General features: G+C 44.0%; 1 protein-coding gene across 2 annotated transcripts in view; it reads right to left on the bottom strand.

Annotated features, from left to right (window-relative positions):
* The window catches only part of Arhgap6 (Rho GTPase activating protein 6), a 425,153-nt gene that overhangs the window by 223,346 nt on the left and 189,642 nt on the right, over positions 1–12,165 (bottom strand). Inside the window, exon 1 of one of the 2 annotated variants that reach the window (XM_048335553.1) lies at positions 9,933–10,151. The exons of the other annotated variant lie outside the window; for it this stretch is intronic. Within the exon in view, the coding sequence (XP_048191510.1) occupies positions 9,933–9,977 (45 nt within the window). The 5' untranslated portion in view covers positions 9,978–10,151. Of the gene's footprint in view, positions 1–9,932; positions 10,152–12,165 lie in introns of those variants that run through there. 2 annotated transcript variants of the gene reach the window in all.

Below are 12,165 nucleotides of genomic sequence, written 5' to 3'. Positions count from 1 at the left end.
CGATTCCCCAGCACCACATATACAGAAAAACGGCCAGAAGCGGCGCTGTGGCTCAAGTGGCGGAGTGCTAGCCTTGAGCGGGAAGAAGCCAGGGACAGTGCTCAGGCCCTGAGTCCAAGGCCCAGGACTGGCCCAAAAAAAAAAAAAAATGTCCTCATTATTTGATTTATGTACTGTAACCCTTCTGTACATCACTTTTACCACAAAATTAAAATTAAAAAATAAAAGCTTGAAAAAGCATCTCCTCAAAGGCAATCTCAAGCCAATGACACTTTAGTAGTAAACTATGGAGTGGTTTAACATTAAGAGTCACGAGTCAAAGAAACAGACAAGTATTTGAATTCTAGTCTAATCACTTATTTGCTATGTGGCTCTGAAACAGATACAAAGTTGATGCCTCAGTGTCCTCAACTTTTAGATGTGGTTGATAATGAGATGAACCTCATAGTGTCTTTTTAAGGACTGAAATGATGTATGCACATTGTGTAGATTTCATGGAAACTGTTTGATAAATACTGGCTAATTATTATTATTAGTTTATCAGGCCATTTCTAAGAGAGTTTTAATTTATTGATTAATTCTATTGACATGCAAGCACATACTAAGCATCAAGCATGTACCACAATTGGCCAAGGATAAACAGTCACTACAGGGTCCATGGTTCTGACCTCTGCCTCTCAGGAATTGTCTAATTTTGCCATAAATATGGTCTTCAAAAAGCATTTGCAAACAAAATGGAAATTATGGAAGTCGATACACAGGGCACTCAAAGAACTAAGAATGAGAGACATTTTCTGCAATGAAGATTGAAATGCTAGTTTTCTTTTTCCAAAAATTAACTGGGGTCCAGGGTGGGTCAAAAGCCATCACTGTTCAGTCAAGCACCAGTTCACTTCTACATGTCGCTGTGTAACTTTAAGGGTTAAAATTCTTCATCCACCAATCAGACAAAGCTAAACTAATTCTTGCCATTTCATTGTAAAACAAAGTACACTAGACTACCTTCATGGGCTTAGAGGGAAAATTTGTAATTTCCTATTGAAATTTTCATTTATGTTAATAATGACCACTTGTGAATTAAGTATGGAACATCTAATGTTAGATTAAGTGAAATGTTTGTAAAACATGCCACCATCTACTAAGTGAAGAGTGAGTCCTTTCATAGTTTTCCAATATGGATGTCCATATAGGCTTGTACACTCCATATGGGTGGAGATGGAATAGCACATGACTATTTTAGATGTGCTAATTAAAATAATCCATGGGGAGGGGGAGTCCTCAGATTGCTTAGAAAGTTAGGATCTTTCATAAGGTAAGAAAACCCCAAACAAGAAGGCACATGCTTGGGATGACAGTTTCTGTTTGCCAACAGTCTCACCTTCCCGCCACCCTCCCCCGCCCCACTATGTAATGAAACAAAGCATTCAACCTTCTGTTTGCTGGCCCCTGCCCTTCCACACTGATCTCACCAGATTGGCTGGGCTTGCTGCCAGACAGAGATGGGAGAGGTCAAGAGGTCAAAGGATGGATTGCTCCAGTCTATCCCTGCTTCTTCAGAGTTTGACCCTGCTTCAGTCTTTTTTCTGGGCACTGTGCTGGTGTCCGTTTCAGCCCATGCTGAATCAGCAGGTTCTAGTATCACTGCTTCCTCCCTGGTAACATCACTCCACATTGCTAATCACTGTCTGCCTTACCACCCTTTGTGGAAACCCTTGAAGCTATCAACATTCCACTAAAGTCTCATTTCTCAAGTTAAGCCTTTTTGAGAGTCTTGTCTATTTCATGCTTGGATCTTTTCCTTTTTGTTAATGCAGGTATTTGTCTTGAACTCAGGGCTTCATGGCTTTTTCCACTCAAGGCTGGTGCTCTATCATTTGAATCACAGCTCCACTTCTGGACTGTTGGTGGCTAATTGGAGCTAACACTATTGCACACTTTCCTACCCAGGCTGGTTTCAAACCATCATCCTCCATATTTCAGTATGTTGAACAGCTAGGATTACAGGAAGGAGCTACCAGCTCCAGGCTCTATCTTAACTGACACGTCTTTCTTTTTAAATCCATAACTAAAGTAGTAGAGAAGATGTCTTGTCATTTGAGACATCAAGACTGCCCTCTAAAGTTTGTTCAAACCATCCAAATGGTACTAATGGCATTGTTGAAAGTCATGTGCATACTCACGGAAATAACACCAGGTGATACTATTTTCAAATTCTTTTTTTTTTTTTTTTGGCTTGGACTCAGGGCCTGAGCACTGTCCCTGGCTTCTTTTTGCTCAAGGCTAGCACTCTGCCACTTGAGCCACAGCGCCACTTCTGGCCATTTTCTGTATATGTGGTGCTGGGGAATCGAACCCAGGGCCTCATGTATATGAGGCAGGCACTCTTGCCACTAGGCCATATCCCCAGCCCCTATTTTCAAATTCTTATAGCAACCTTAACAATTCATTTCTTTTCTAGACTATGATTCTTCTGTGGATCTAATTACATGGCACTACCATGCTGGCCACCAGAGATCTGCACCGATGGAGCAGCACCCACTAGCAGGAGATTGCTTAGCAAACAGCTAAAATGCTCCCCAAATGGCAAGATGCTTTTCATTTCAGTTGTACTGACTTAGACAATTTCTTTGCCAGATATTTCAGTCATCTGCAGAAAGGGGTCATACAAAACATATTTTTAAAGTTTATTCACTTAAACTTCTGCTTCTGTTTCCATAGCAACATACCTTCAAAGCCATAACTCAAAATTCTTCTAACAACTTCATTTCAGAAGTTCAATTGAGCTGACACCCCAAACACCCAAAAGTTACTACAAAAATGTTTCAAATTAGAGAAGTTCTAAGAATATGTCAGCCAAGTAGGGAAGAAAATCCTAACAGATTTTCATCTTAAAGGGTCATGGCATCTTCGAAGCAGATCAGAAGTCATGGAGCTCTTGGTAACTATAACCATATTTGAGTGAACAAAGTAGCTATATCCTTTATAGCTAAGTTTTTGGTACTGTGATGTATCTCAAAATCACATTTAAGTTGTCACCACCTAGAGAAAGCAGTGCCATGCAATACTTGGTGACAGTGCTTATTGTTTCATTTTCTCTCTTTTAACTTTATACATATTCTGAATGTATTTAAGACCAAAATAAATCAGAAACAAATGATATCTTGAAAATAATGTGGGGCTGGGGATATAGCCTAGTGGCAAGAGTGCCTGCCTCGGATACACGAGGCCCTAGGTTCGATTCCCCAGCACCACATATACAGAAAACGGCCAGAAGCGGCGCTGTGGCTCAAGTGGCAGAGTGCTAGCCTTGAGCGGGAAGAAGCCAGGGACAGTGCTCAGGCCCTGAGTCCAAGGCCCAGGACTGGCCAAAAAAAAAAAAAGAAAGAAAATAATGTAAGAACAAGGAAGTCAGAAAAGAGAAGGTATGTAAAATGCTATTAAATCAATTGTATCTGTAGTGAAACACTGGTAATCGCAGTGTAAAATTTGGCCACACTTTTTTCATATTAGTGATTGTAAATCTTAGCCTTAGAGATTCTCATTTATTAAAAATTAAGGGTGAAACCTTGAAGGCAATATTTTGTAGTGTCTGTCTCTGTCTCTAAGATTTTCTTTCTCTCCCGCTATAATTTTCAACTGATAAAGTGTTAATTTTGGAAATTTCTAGTATAGCCGAGGTAAAAACAGCCAGGTAACTAAATTAATCTACTCAGAAATACTTACTAAGTTGCCTAACCTGCACCAGAGCCTGACCTAGGCAGGAGAAATATGATAAGAAGAGATTATAGATTTGCTTCCCTGAATAAGCTTTCACACTAGTCTGGGAAGAGAAATAATGACTATACAATCTAATCCAAGTAGTGATGCAAATAACGAAGGCAGCAGCAGCCCATCTGATCTGATTGGTGGTAAGTGAGTGGGACCAGAAGCACTTCAGAGAGAACAGTCAGAGAAGCTGACATCCTTTCTACAATTTGAAGGATGCAAAAGAACATGCCAAAGAACATTGCAGGCAGGCAGAAGGAACAACAAGTACCAAGCTCTCAGGCCGGAATGAAATGGTCAGTTTTGCAGAATGGAGTGGATACAAACGTGGCCAGGCACTGGTTCACTGGGGGAGGGAAAGTAGTCAGGATCATGCAGGAATAATTGGAAGGCCTTCTACCTGTTACCACAAAGATTAAAAAGTAGCATATAATCATTGTGATGGTTGTCCTTATTATTGCATTTGATTCATCTTTAAGTATTTTATTAATTCATGGTATGTATAAGAATAAAATAAATCAAGCTGGGCACAGTAGCCCAAGCTTGCAATCCCAGCTACTTAGCAGACAGAGATTAGGGGATCTCAGTTTGCGGACAAGCTGGGCAAAATGAAGTTCATCAGACTCCAACTCAAACAACGTCTGGGTGTTGTAACACATGCTTGTTATCCCTAGCAACATTGCAAAGCATAGTTAGGAGAATCTCATTCCAAGATGGCCTGGTAATAATGCAAGGCATTACCTGGGAAATAATCCAGACAAATAGGAAATGGAGGAATGGCTCAAGGGGTAGAGAAGCTGTCTAGCAAACTTGAGACTCCCAGTTCACTCCTCAGTACAACAAACAAGTAAAATAAATAAGAAAAAAAAGATATTCTGAAAATAAGGTTAGAATCATAACATCTGAAAAGAGGTGAGAAAGTCAATTAAAAATTAATTTCATTTGTCAATTGTGCACTGAAATTTTAATGTTTCTTGAGATCAGGAGGAGCAAAGACATCATATGACACAACAATACCATCACAAGTAAGTTGAGAGTCAAGTGCTTCCAGCCCAGGGTTATCACGATGATTGAAACAGGAAGCATGAATAACAGAAATCCGTTGTTACCAGAAAAAAACACAAGGTAAACAAAGTCTTTTATTTGTTCTCAAATGGTTAATAATTGTCTCTTATGAAGCATTCCAACCAGATCTGATTCCTTCTCAGAGAGCAATGGTGCTTAATGTGTATTTGAAGATGGGAGATGGGGCTACCTACAATGATGGGGCTTCCAGACCAAAGATGCTTCGTCTAAGAAAGGGCCCAAGTGCAGCAGAAATAGTATTGTTGAAAAGGAGGAGGTTAGATAAAGTATCCACAACTAGTACAGGTGTCGAGGGCATTCCAAAACCTCCCATTTATTTATCCTGCCTTTCTGAGGACACAGTGCTGAGCAAATGGAGTGCTACATGCTGTGTCTAAAGCCACTACTGATGGTTGATAATGGATTGCTATCAGTACAACCCTGAAACAATGCCTTATTTTTTGTGTCCTTAGAATTACCAAAGAATATGCGGTATTCAACACCATTGAATTATTAAGTGAACCTAATGACCTCAAAGTCTTTGAAAATTGGATGTTGCTGGAGAGCAAATGTACCAACTAATGTACAAAGTCCCCTGTTTCTGGGTGAAAAGAAGTTCTCTATAAGAGCAAGTGACTTAACTCTTCTTGAAGACTCCTTAGGGAGGGGTTAAGTGGTGCAGGATATAGTTAGTATCTCATTATGAGATTGTGGTCAAAAGTACAGATAGTAGCGAGACTGCACCGAACAGGAAGTGAGGTCAGCAACAGAGGAACTCAGAAGTCAGCCAAGTATGAGGGAGGAGAATGATCTTTGAGGTGTCCAAAACTAAGTCTCACTTCTTGGATTCATTTAGTCACTCAGTACATATTCCTCAGAAACCTCTGGGTTTTCAACACTCTGCTAAGTGGCAAAAGGGACAATTCGCAACAAAGATTATCCCCACCTTAGTTTTCCACATGCCAGTGAGGCAGAAATAAGTGATGTCAGTTCTAGGGGATTGTGTGTTGGATTTTTCCAGACAGATCTTTTGCCTGTCCCTACCTCTGGTGAGGTGAACACCAATTGAGGCCTCAGGAAGTTACAGGCCAACCTTTCAAGTTAGATCTTTTTTTATGTCTTTGACAAAGACATAGGGATATGGAATTGAACATAATGAACTTCTTCAATTTTTTATACTAGTCAAAGTGAAGAGCTATTTGGCCATGTAATTTGACAATATGGATGATGATATTAAATCACTTCAGGCCCCACTTCAGTGACTTAATGTGTTCCTATAACAAAAGAGATAATGAGAGGGACAATTGGGTTTACCGATTTAAACCATCTCAGCAGAGATAGCTCATCTCAGTCTCCAAAGAGCACTCTGATCAGCACACCTGGATAAAGCTCTTAGTTCTGTCATCAACTATTTCTGTTTCACCTTGAATATACTTCTTGAATTATGAATTTCTTCAACCAGAAAATAGAACCTCGAACACACTAGCGGAATCTGAAGCTGCTGAGATCAATCCAGACTGGGTCTATGTTCTAGTTTGTATATGCCAATGATAATGAGAACAACACTTCGATGACCACTGACTCATTCCTATCCTCACCTTTCATATTCTAGTTCCCTTAAAATCACTGAAACTAAGGCTGGCTGGTTCAATGTCTTAGTGTCTCTCTAACATGCCAACTGCTCTCAACCTCCTGTCTAATCACTACTCAGTATAGGTAAAATCATCTCATCTCTCTGGGCTCCAAGCTCCAGAATGTGCTCTAGCTCCTCCTCACTCTGACTTCATGTTGTGACCAAAACATGCTTTCCATAATGTAAATTTGATAAAGCTACCAAGGGGCATCAAGGATAACACCCAGCTGGAAGGATGGGGTAGCCATAAACTGAATGTGGGCAAACCGTGGGAGGATTGCTTTGGAGAACATTAGCTGCTAGCACATATTTCTGTTGTGATGATAAAACAAAAAGACAGTTGTAGTTTATTTTGAAAAAGATGTAACTGATAGTATAAATGTAGGATATTCTTAACTACTCAAGTATGTATATTTTACCCTCCGTCATGTGTAGTGTCCATTTAACAAGATGAGGAAGATGTCCATAGCAACTCAACATTTCTGCCATTTAAATACTTTGGAAAATTGATTAAATACTAGGCATACAATCAGCACTCAGCACATGTTTGTTGAATGGATATAATGTGAGCCACTGATTTCTTACAATGCAGCCTTACTTTGGACCAAAGGAACAACATGAAATCCTTGCCCCTGGATAATGTTTCAGAAGTCTAAGTATGTGCAGAAGACACAAGGAGGGTAGTTATTTTCTTAAAATGGAAACCAAAGAACGACTTCAGACCCTAGTACAACATATAGGGGGACAAAACCAAATTGAGTCAAGTAAGTGGAATATTAGTGCTGAAAAGCAAAGCAAGCTCTGGAATTATCAAAATCCAAATGAAGGAAGCAGACAAAGAGGATAGTATTGGATCTTCCAACATCAAAGGTTGTGCAAATATGAAAATCCAGTCCAGGCACTGGTGGCTCACATTTGTAACCTAGCTACTCTGGAGGCTGCGATTCGAGGATCACAGTTCAAAGCCAGCTCAGGAAAAAAGCCTGTGAGATGTCCAGTTAACCACCAAAGAGTTGGAAGTGTTGCTGTGGCTGAAGCGGTGGTGTCAAGTTGAGCAAAACAGCTAAGGGAGGAGGCCCCCAAGCCCTGAGTTCTTTCTCTCTCTCTCTCTCTCTCTCTCTCTCTCTCTCTCTCACACACACACACACACACACACACACACGAAAAGCTACAGGACTACAAGTCTTTTTTTTTTTTTTTGCCAGTCCTGGGCCTTGAACTCAGGGCCTGAGCACTGTCCCTGGCTTCTTTTTTGCTCAAGGCGAGCACTCTACCTCTTGAGTCACAGCGCCACTTCTAGCCTTTTCTGTATATGTGGTGCTGGAGAATAGAATCCAGGGCTTCATGTATACCATGCGAGCACTTTTACCACTAGGCCATATTCCCAGCCCCAGGTCTACAGGTTTTAATAAAGAACATTTTTTCCAGCTGATTGAGTCAGGACTGCTTAATGAGGCTGTTTTATTCTTCTAAAGGATGCATAGTCATGTCACAGAGTCCAGGTAGGTGACTTCTTCCAACCCCAAATCCCAGTGAATTCCCTCTGGAACCTTCCTTTTTGCAGTCTTAACTCAAAATAGACACGCATGGTGATCTGTGCTAGTACAAAGGACTGTATCATGAACACATTTTTCAGAACCCAAGAGGAAATGTTACCATCATCTTGACTCTTAAGTTTATGATTTTAGGAGAATAAAACAGCTCAATTAAAATAATAATTTAAATTTTGTTATGTATTGGATGGATTTGCATAATTGAGGCAATAGTTAGTCATCGAATGACTAGACGCATTAAATTGTTTTAAATTAGGAAGCCAGTTCTTGCCTCTCTCCCCACTTCCCCAAGTATAGGCATAATGAGAGCTCAGAACCCAAATCAAAAGGTACAAACACACAGTACAAAATGCAGAACACATAGTGGCTACACATTCACAAGGAACACATACTTCAGTCTCTTTTGTGCAAAGGAACCTTTGCAGAAAGCTGATTACCCTGAACCACTTTAAAACATCAATGTCTGGCCTGCAGGGGTCTCTGAAGAAACGAATAAGCACCAATCATTTACAAGAGACTCACTTGTCATTTCAAGGCAAATAACTGCGGTGGAGCCAGTAGCCTTGGAACATTAGCCTGGGAAGGGACCTTAAGGATTTCCTAATTCAGGCACTCATTTTTCCAGCAGAGAAAAGCGGCAGGCGAGCGGCATTCAATAGGCTGAGGCTGATCCCAAATCAGCTGGGCCACACCCGGAACCAGCTGGGTTCATTTCTGGACCTTTGAAACTATTACCTACCCCTATTGAGTCCTTTCTTGAAAAAAGAAAAGTACTTGTAATGCAGGGAGTAGGTTTGGGAGGATGTGAATACCAGACAGATAACTAGAGTCTATGTGCTATTATAAATATTGATTATTCTTGTCAACTTTCTGTCTTGCCTGTTTCTCTCCTGTTTTTCAAGTTGGCAGTCAGACTGTTCATTCTCAACATTGGAAATCATGTCAAGGAAAACTCTGTAAATTAGCAGATGACAGAACAACTGCATTGTCTCATGTCCAAGTACAAAATAAATGTGAGCGAAACCTGCTGCCTGTCCCCTTCTTGACAGGGGTGCTCACAATGTTTAGGAGAGGTGCTCATTCCTTCGTCCTTTCTTTATCTTTCGCTCAAAAAAAACAAAAAACAAAAAACAAAAAAAAAAAACAACCCCAAACCCACCCCCCCAAACACCAACCAGCCTAGAATCTTGATCTATCTTTTATCTGTTTAGTCATTAACTGGAAACCTTGACTTTTTTTTTTAAAGGAGCAAATCCTAGGAGGTTTTGTTTTGTTTTGCATGTTGCATTCTCTGGGAGTGAACCCTGGGTGCCTAGCTCAGTGTGTAGCACCTAGTAGCTCCCCAATAAAGATTCGTCGAATATTTAAGCCAACAGAGAGAACAGTCAGCCATGAGGACAAGAAGAGTGGGTGAATGAACACCCTCAGGGCATTCTGTCCTACTAAGCAATGCTCTGTCCCCCAACGCTTGGCGGGAAGAGCACATTCGCTCAACAGGCAGCAGAAGAGGTCCATTTGACAGCACCCCAGGACACATTCCCAGATCCCTCGGTGGCCCTCACTTCAGCTTGGCCCTCTCTATTCAGGTCCTGTCCTTTCAGGCTATGGGATGGAACACTTGTCCAGCCCCACAGTTCCATTTCTTGGTCCTAGCGAATGAGGCGACAGGGTACAGCCTGTGGTCCGTCCAGGGCAGGATTGCTGAGTTGGGGTTCGCGAGCTCCCTCACGAATGGATCGTGAGGGGTGCAGGTGAGTTCTGGAGCAGGTGGCACTCCAGGTGGAGGTACCCAGTCCTCCCCCACACCCCAACCCAGGGGCTCTGGAGCGAGCCCTAGACCCCTTCCCTGTCCTGCCATCCGCCTAGGCTGGCCAGGGGGCGCCCCCTGTCGCCTGCCCGCTGGCCGGGGCACTCACCGCGTAGTGCAGCCGGGGCTTCTCTCGGTAGGACCGGTCCCCCATGTCCACGCCTGGCCCTGGCCGAGCAGCCGACTCTGGCGCAGTGGAGGCTCTCGGTGTCTCTCCGAGGTCCCCTTACTTCACTGCCATCTCCGAGAAGCCCCCGCGGAAGCCGCGCTCCGTGCGCGCCGAGCGAGCGCCCTCGCCAGCGGCCCCGGCCCCGCGTCCCGCCGCCGCGCCTGTGGGGACCGGGAGGCAGCGGTGGTGGCGCAGGGGAAGGGGAGGGGAGGGAGGGGAGGGAGGGGAGGGGGAGGAGGGAGCGGCCAGGCTGAGGCGCTGGGCGGCGTTTAATTCCTTCCGCTCCACTCGGGGCTCATCCCCACCGCCCCTGGCCAGCTGCAGGGGGCTGCGGCTCCCTGGCACCGCACCCCACGCCAGGTGTCAGGCTCCGCGGACGCGCCCACCTGCTGCCGCTGGCCGCTCCCCGAGTCCTCGGGACCTGCGAGGCCGAGGCTGGAGCAGTGCGGGAGGCGAGCTGGGCTTCCCAACACACTCTTGCTCCAAGTTGGAAGGAGGCACGGGCCGCAGGGCGAGCGGGGCGAGCGGGAGCCTCCTCCCAGGGAGGGCGGGGCGGGGAGGGGCGGGGGGGGGCGAGCTGGGCAAACCCTCGGTAACTTTGGGACAATGTCCCAGGCTGGGACCCTCACCGAGGAGCACTAAGCAATGCTGTCTGGGGAGGAGGCGCGGTTGGAGGCTAGCCCACTTTCCAAGTCCGGGGCAGTGCGGGGAAGCCCGCTGCAAGGGGAAGTGCGGAAGAATGTGCTGGCGCTTAAGGGCTGGTTTGGGAGCCAGGCTGGACCTGAGTCTCCACTGCGGGGTGGGCAGAACGGGGCCGGGCGACTGGAGGCTTCAGTTCTCAGGTGCAGACGCGAGAGCGCTGTGATTGTAATGGTCGATCGGGGAACCGCAACGTGCGCTCTCAATGCAAACGCTGGCAGGTAAAGCCACTCCCTGGAAGCGCACAGCACACGATCCCAATCACACCGAAACCGGCTCCTCATGGACATCTGTCCTTTAAAACAAGTAGCAAAGCAACTAAACAAGCAACCGGCTCAGCTCGCGAGGTCCCCGAGTTCCAGAACTCTCGGATTTATGTGCATCCTTTCACAAGTTGGGTCCAGACAAACACATCTGGGGCTGAGTTTTGATGACAGGCTCATGTCACTAATCGAGCACTAGAAGGATGGCTATGAAGTCAAAGGTGGGTCTGGGGGTGGCTTGTGTGTTCACTGTTTAGGGCTCTGCTATAAATAGACTGCTGTAGGAAGTGGGGGAGATGATGTGGCCCCTAGGCTCAAACCTTTCAAATTTAGATGAACTGGGCCAGTCATTAGCATATAATTCTTTGTCAACAACTAGCAGAATAATTTATAATCCGTACTGGGAAGGTGAACATAAGGTTGGAGAAATCCTGAGGAAATCTAACACTGGATAATCCCCAAAAAACTCAGTTGCCTGGAGAGCAGTCTAGCTGTATATACTAGAGTTGTTCATATGCCTAACTTCTGAGCCAGCAAAGCCACTCCTGCACATGTAGAGAAAGGAATTCTAATGGCCTTGGCATAAGCTAGAGTGTTCATAATATCTTTAAAAATATTCGCAATGAAACCAATCCAAATGTGCACCATTGGTCGCCTAGAAACCAATTTTGTTGTATGTTCATAATAAACTACTACTCAGCAATGAAAAAGGAAAATGTTACCAATACACACAATGATAAGTCAACTTTACAAACAGTAGCCTGGTACAAACGAATCACAATAACATGCTGTATGATTTAATTTATATCTTCTGCAACTGGATGTGATCTATAGTTGCAGAAGTCTGAATCGCAGTTACCAAACGACATGGGTGATGGAACAGACTGGGATGAGGGGACAAGAGAACCTTCTGGAGTGCGGAAAGTGGTCTTTGTCTTGATCTGTAAGGCACTTACTAGAGCACATCCATGTTCACTGTGTAGGCTAGTTAATATGGGTGCAATTTACAACTTTCACTATGTGTATTGTACACTATGATTTTTAAACAGAGTAAATTAAATTTAAAATGAATCACCTGCCCAGAACAAGAGCTTCTAGCCACAGTATTGCTTGTCTTAAGATAAAGTCAATTGAATGATTGGCACAGGTCTCTTATTGCCCATGCAGACTGCTGGGCCTATGTCTCTTTGGTTATGTGGAGTGAGGGAGCA

Source organism: Perognathus longimembris, chromosome 28 (assembly GCF_023159225.1).
Source record: "Perognathus longimembris pacificus isolate PPM17 chromosome 28, ASM2315922v1, whole genome shotgun sequence".
Classification (NCBI taxonomy): domain Eukaryota; kingdom Metazoa; phylum Chordata; class Mammalia; order Rodentia; family Heteromyidae; genus Perognathus; species Perognathus longimembris.
This window is presented reverse-complemented; position numbering and strand designations above follow the sequence as displayed.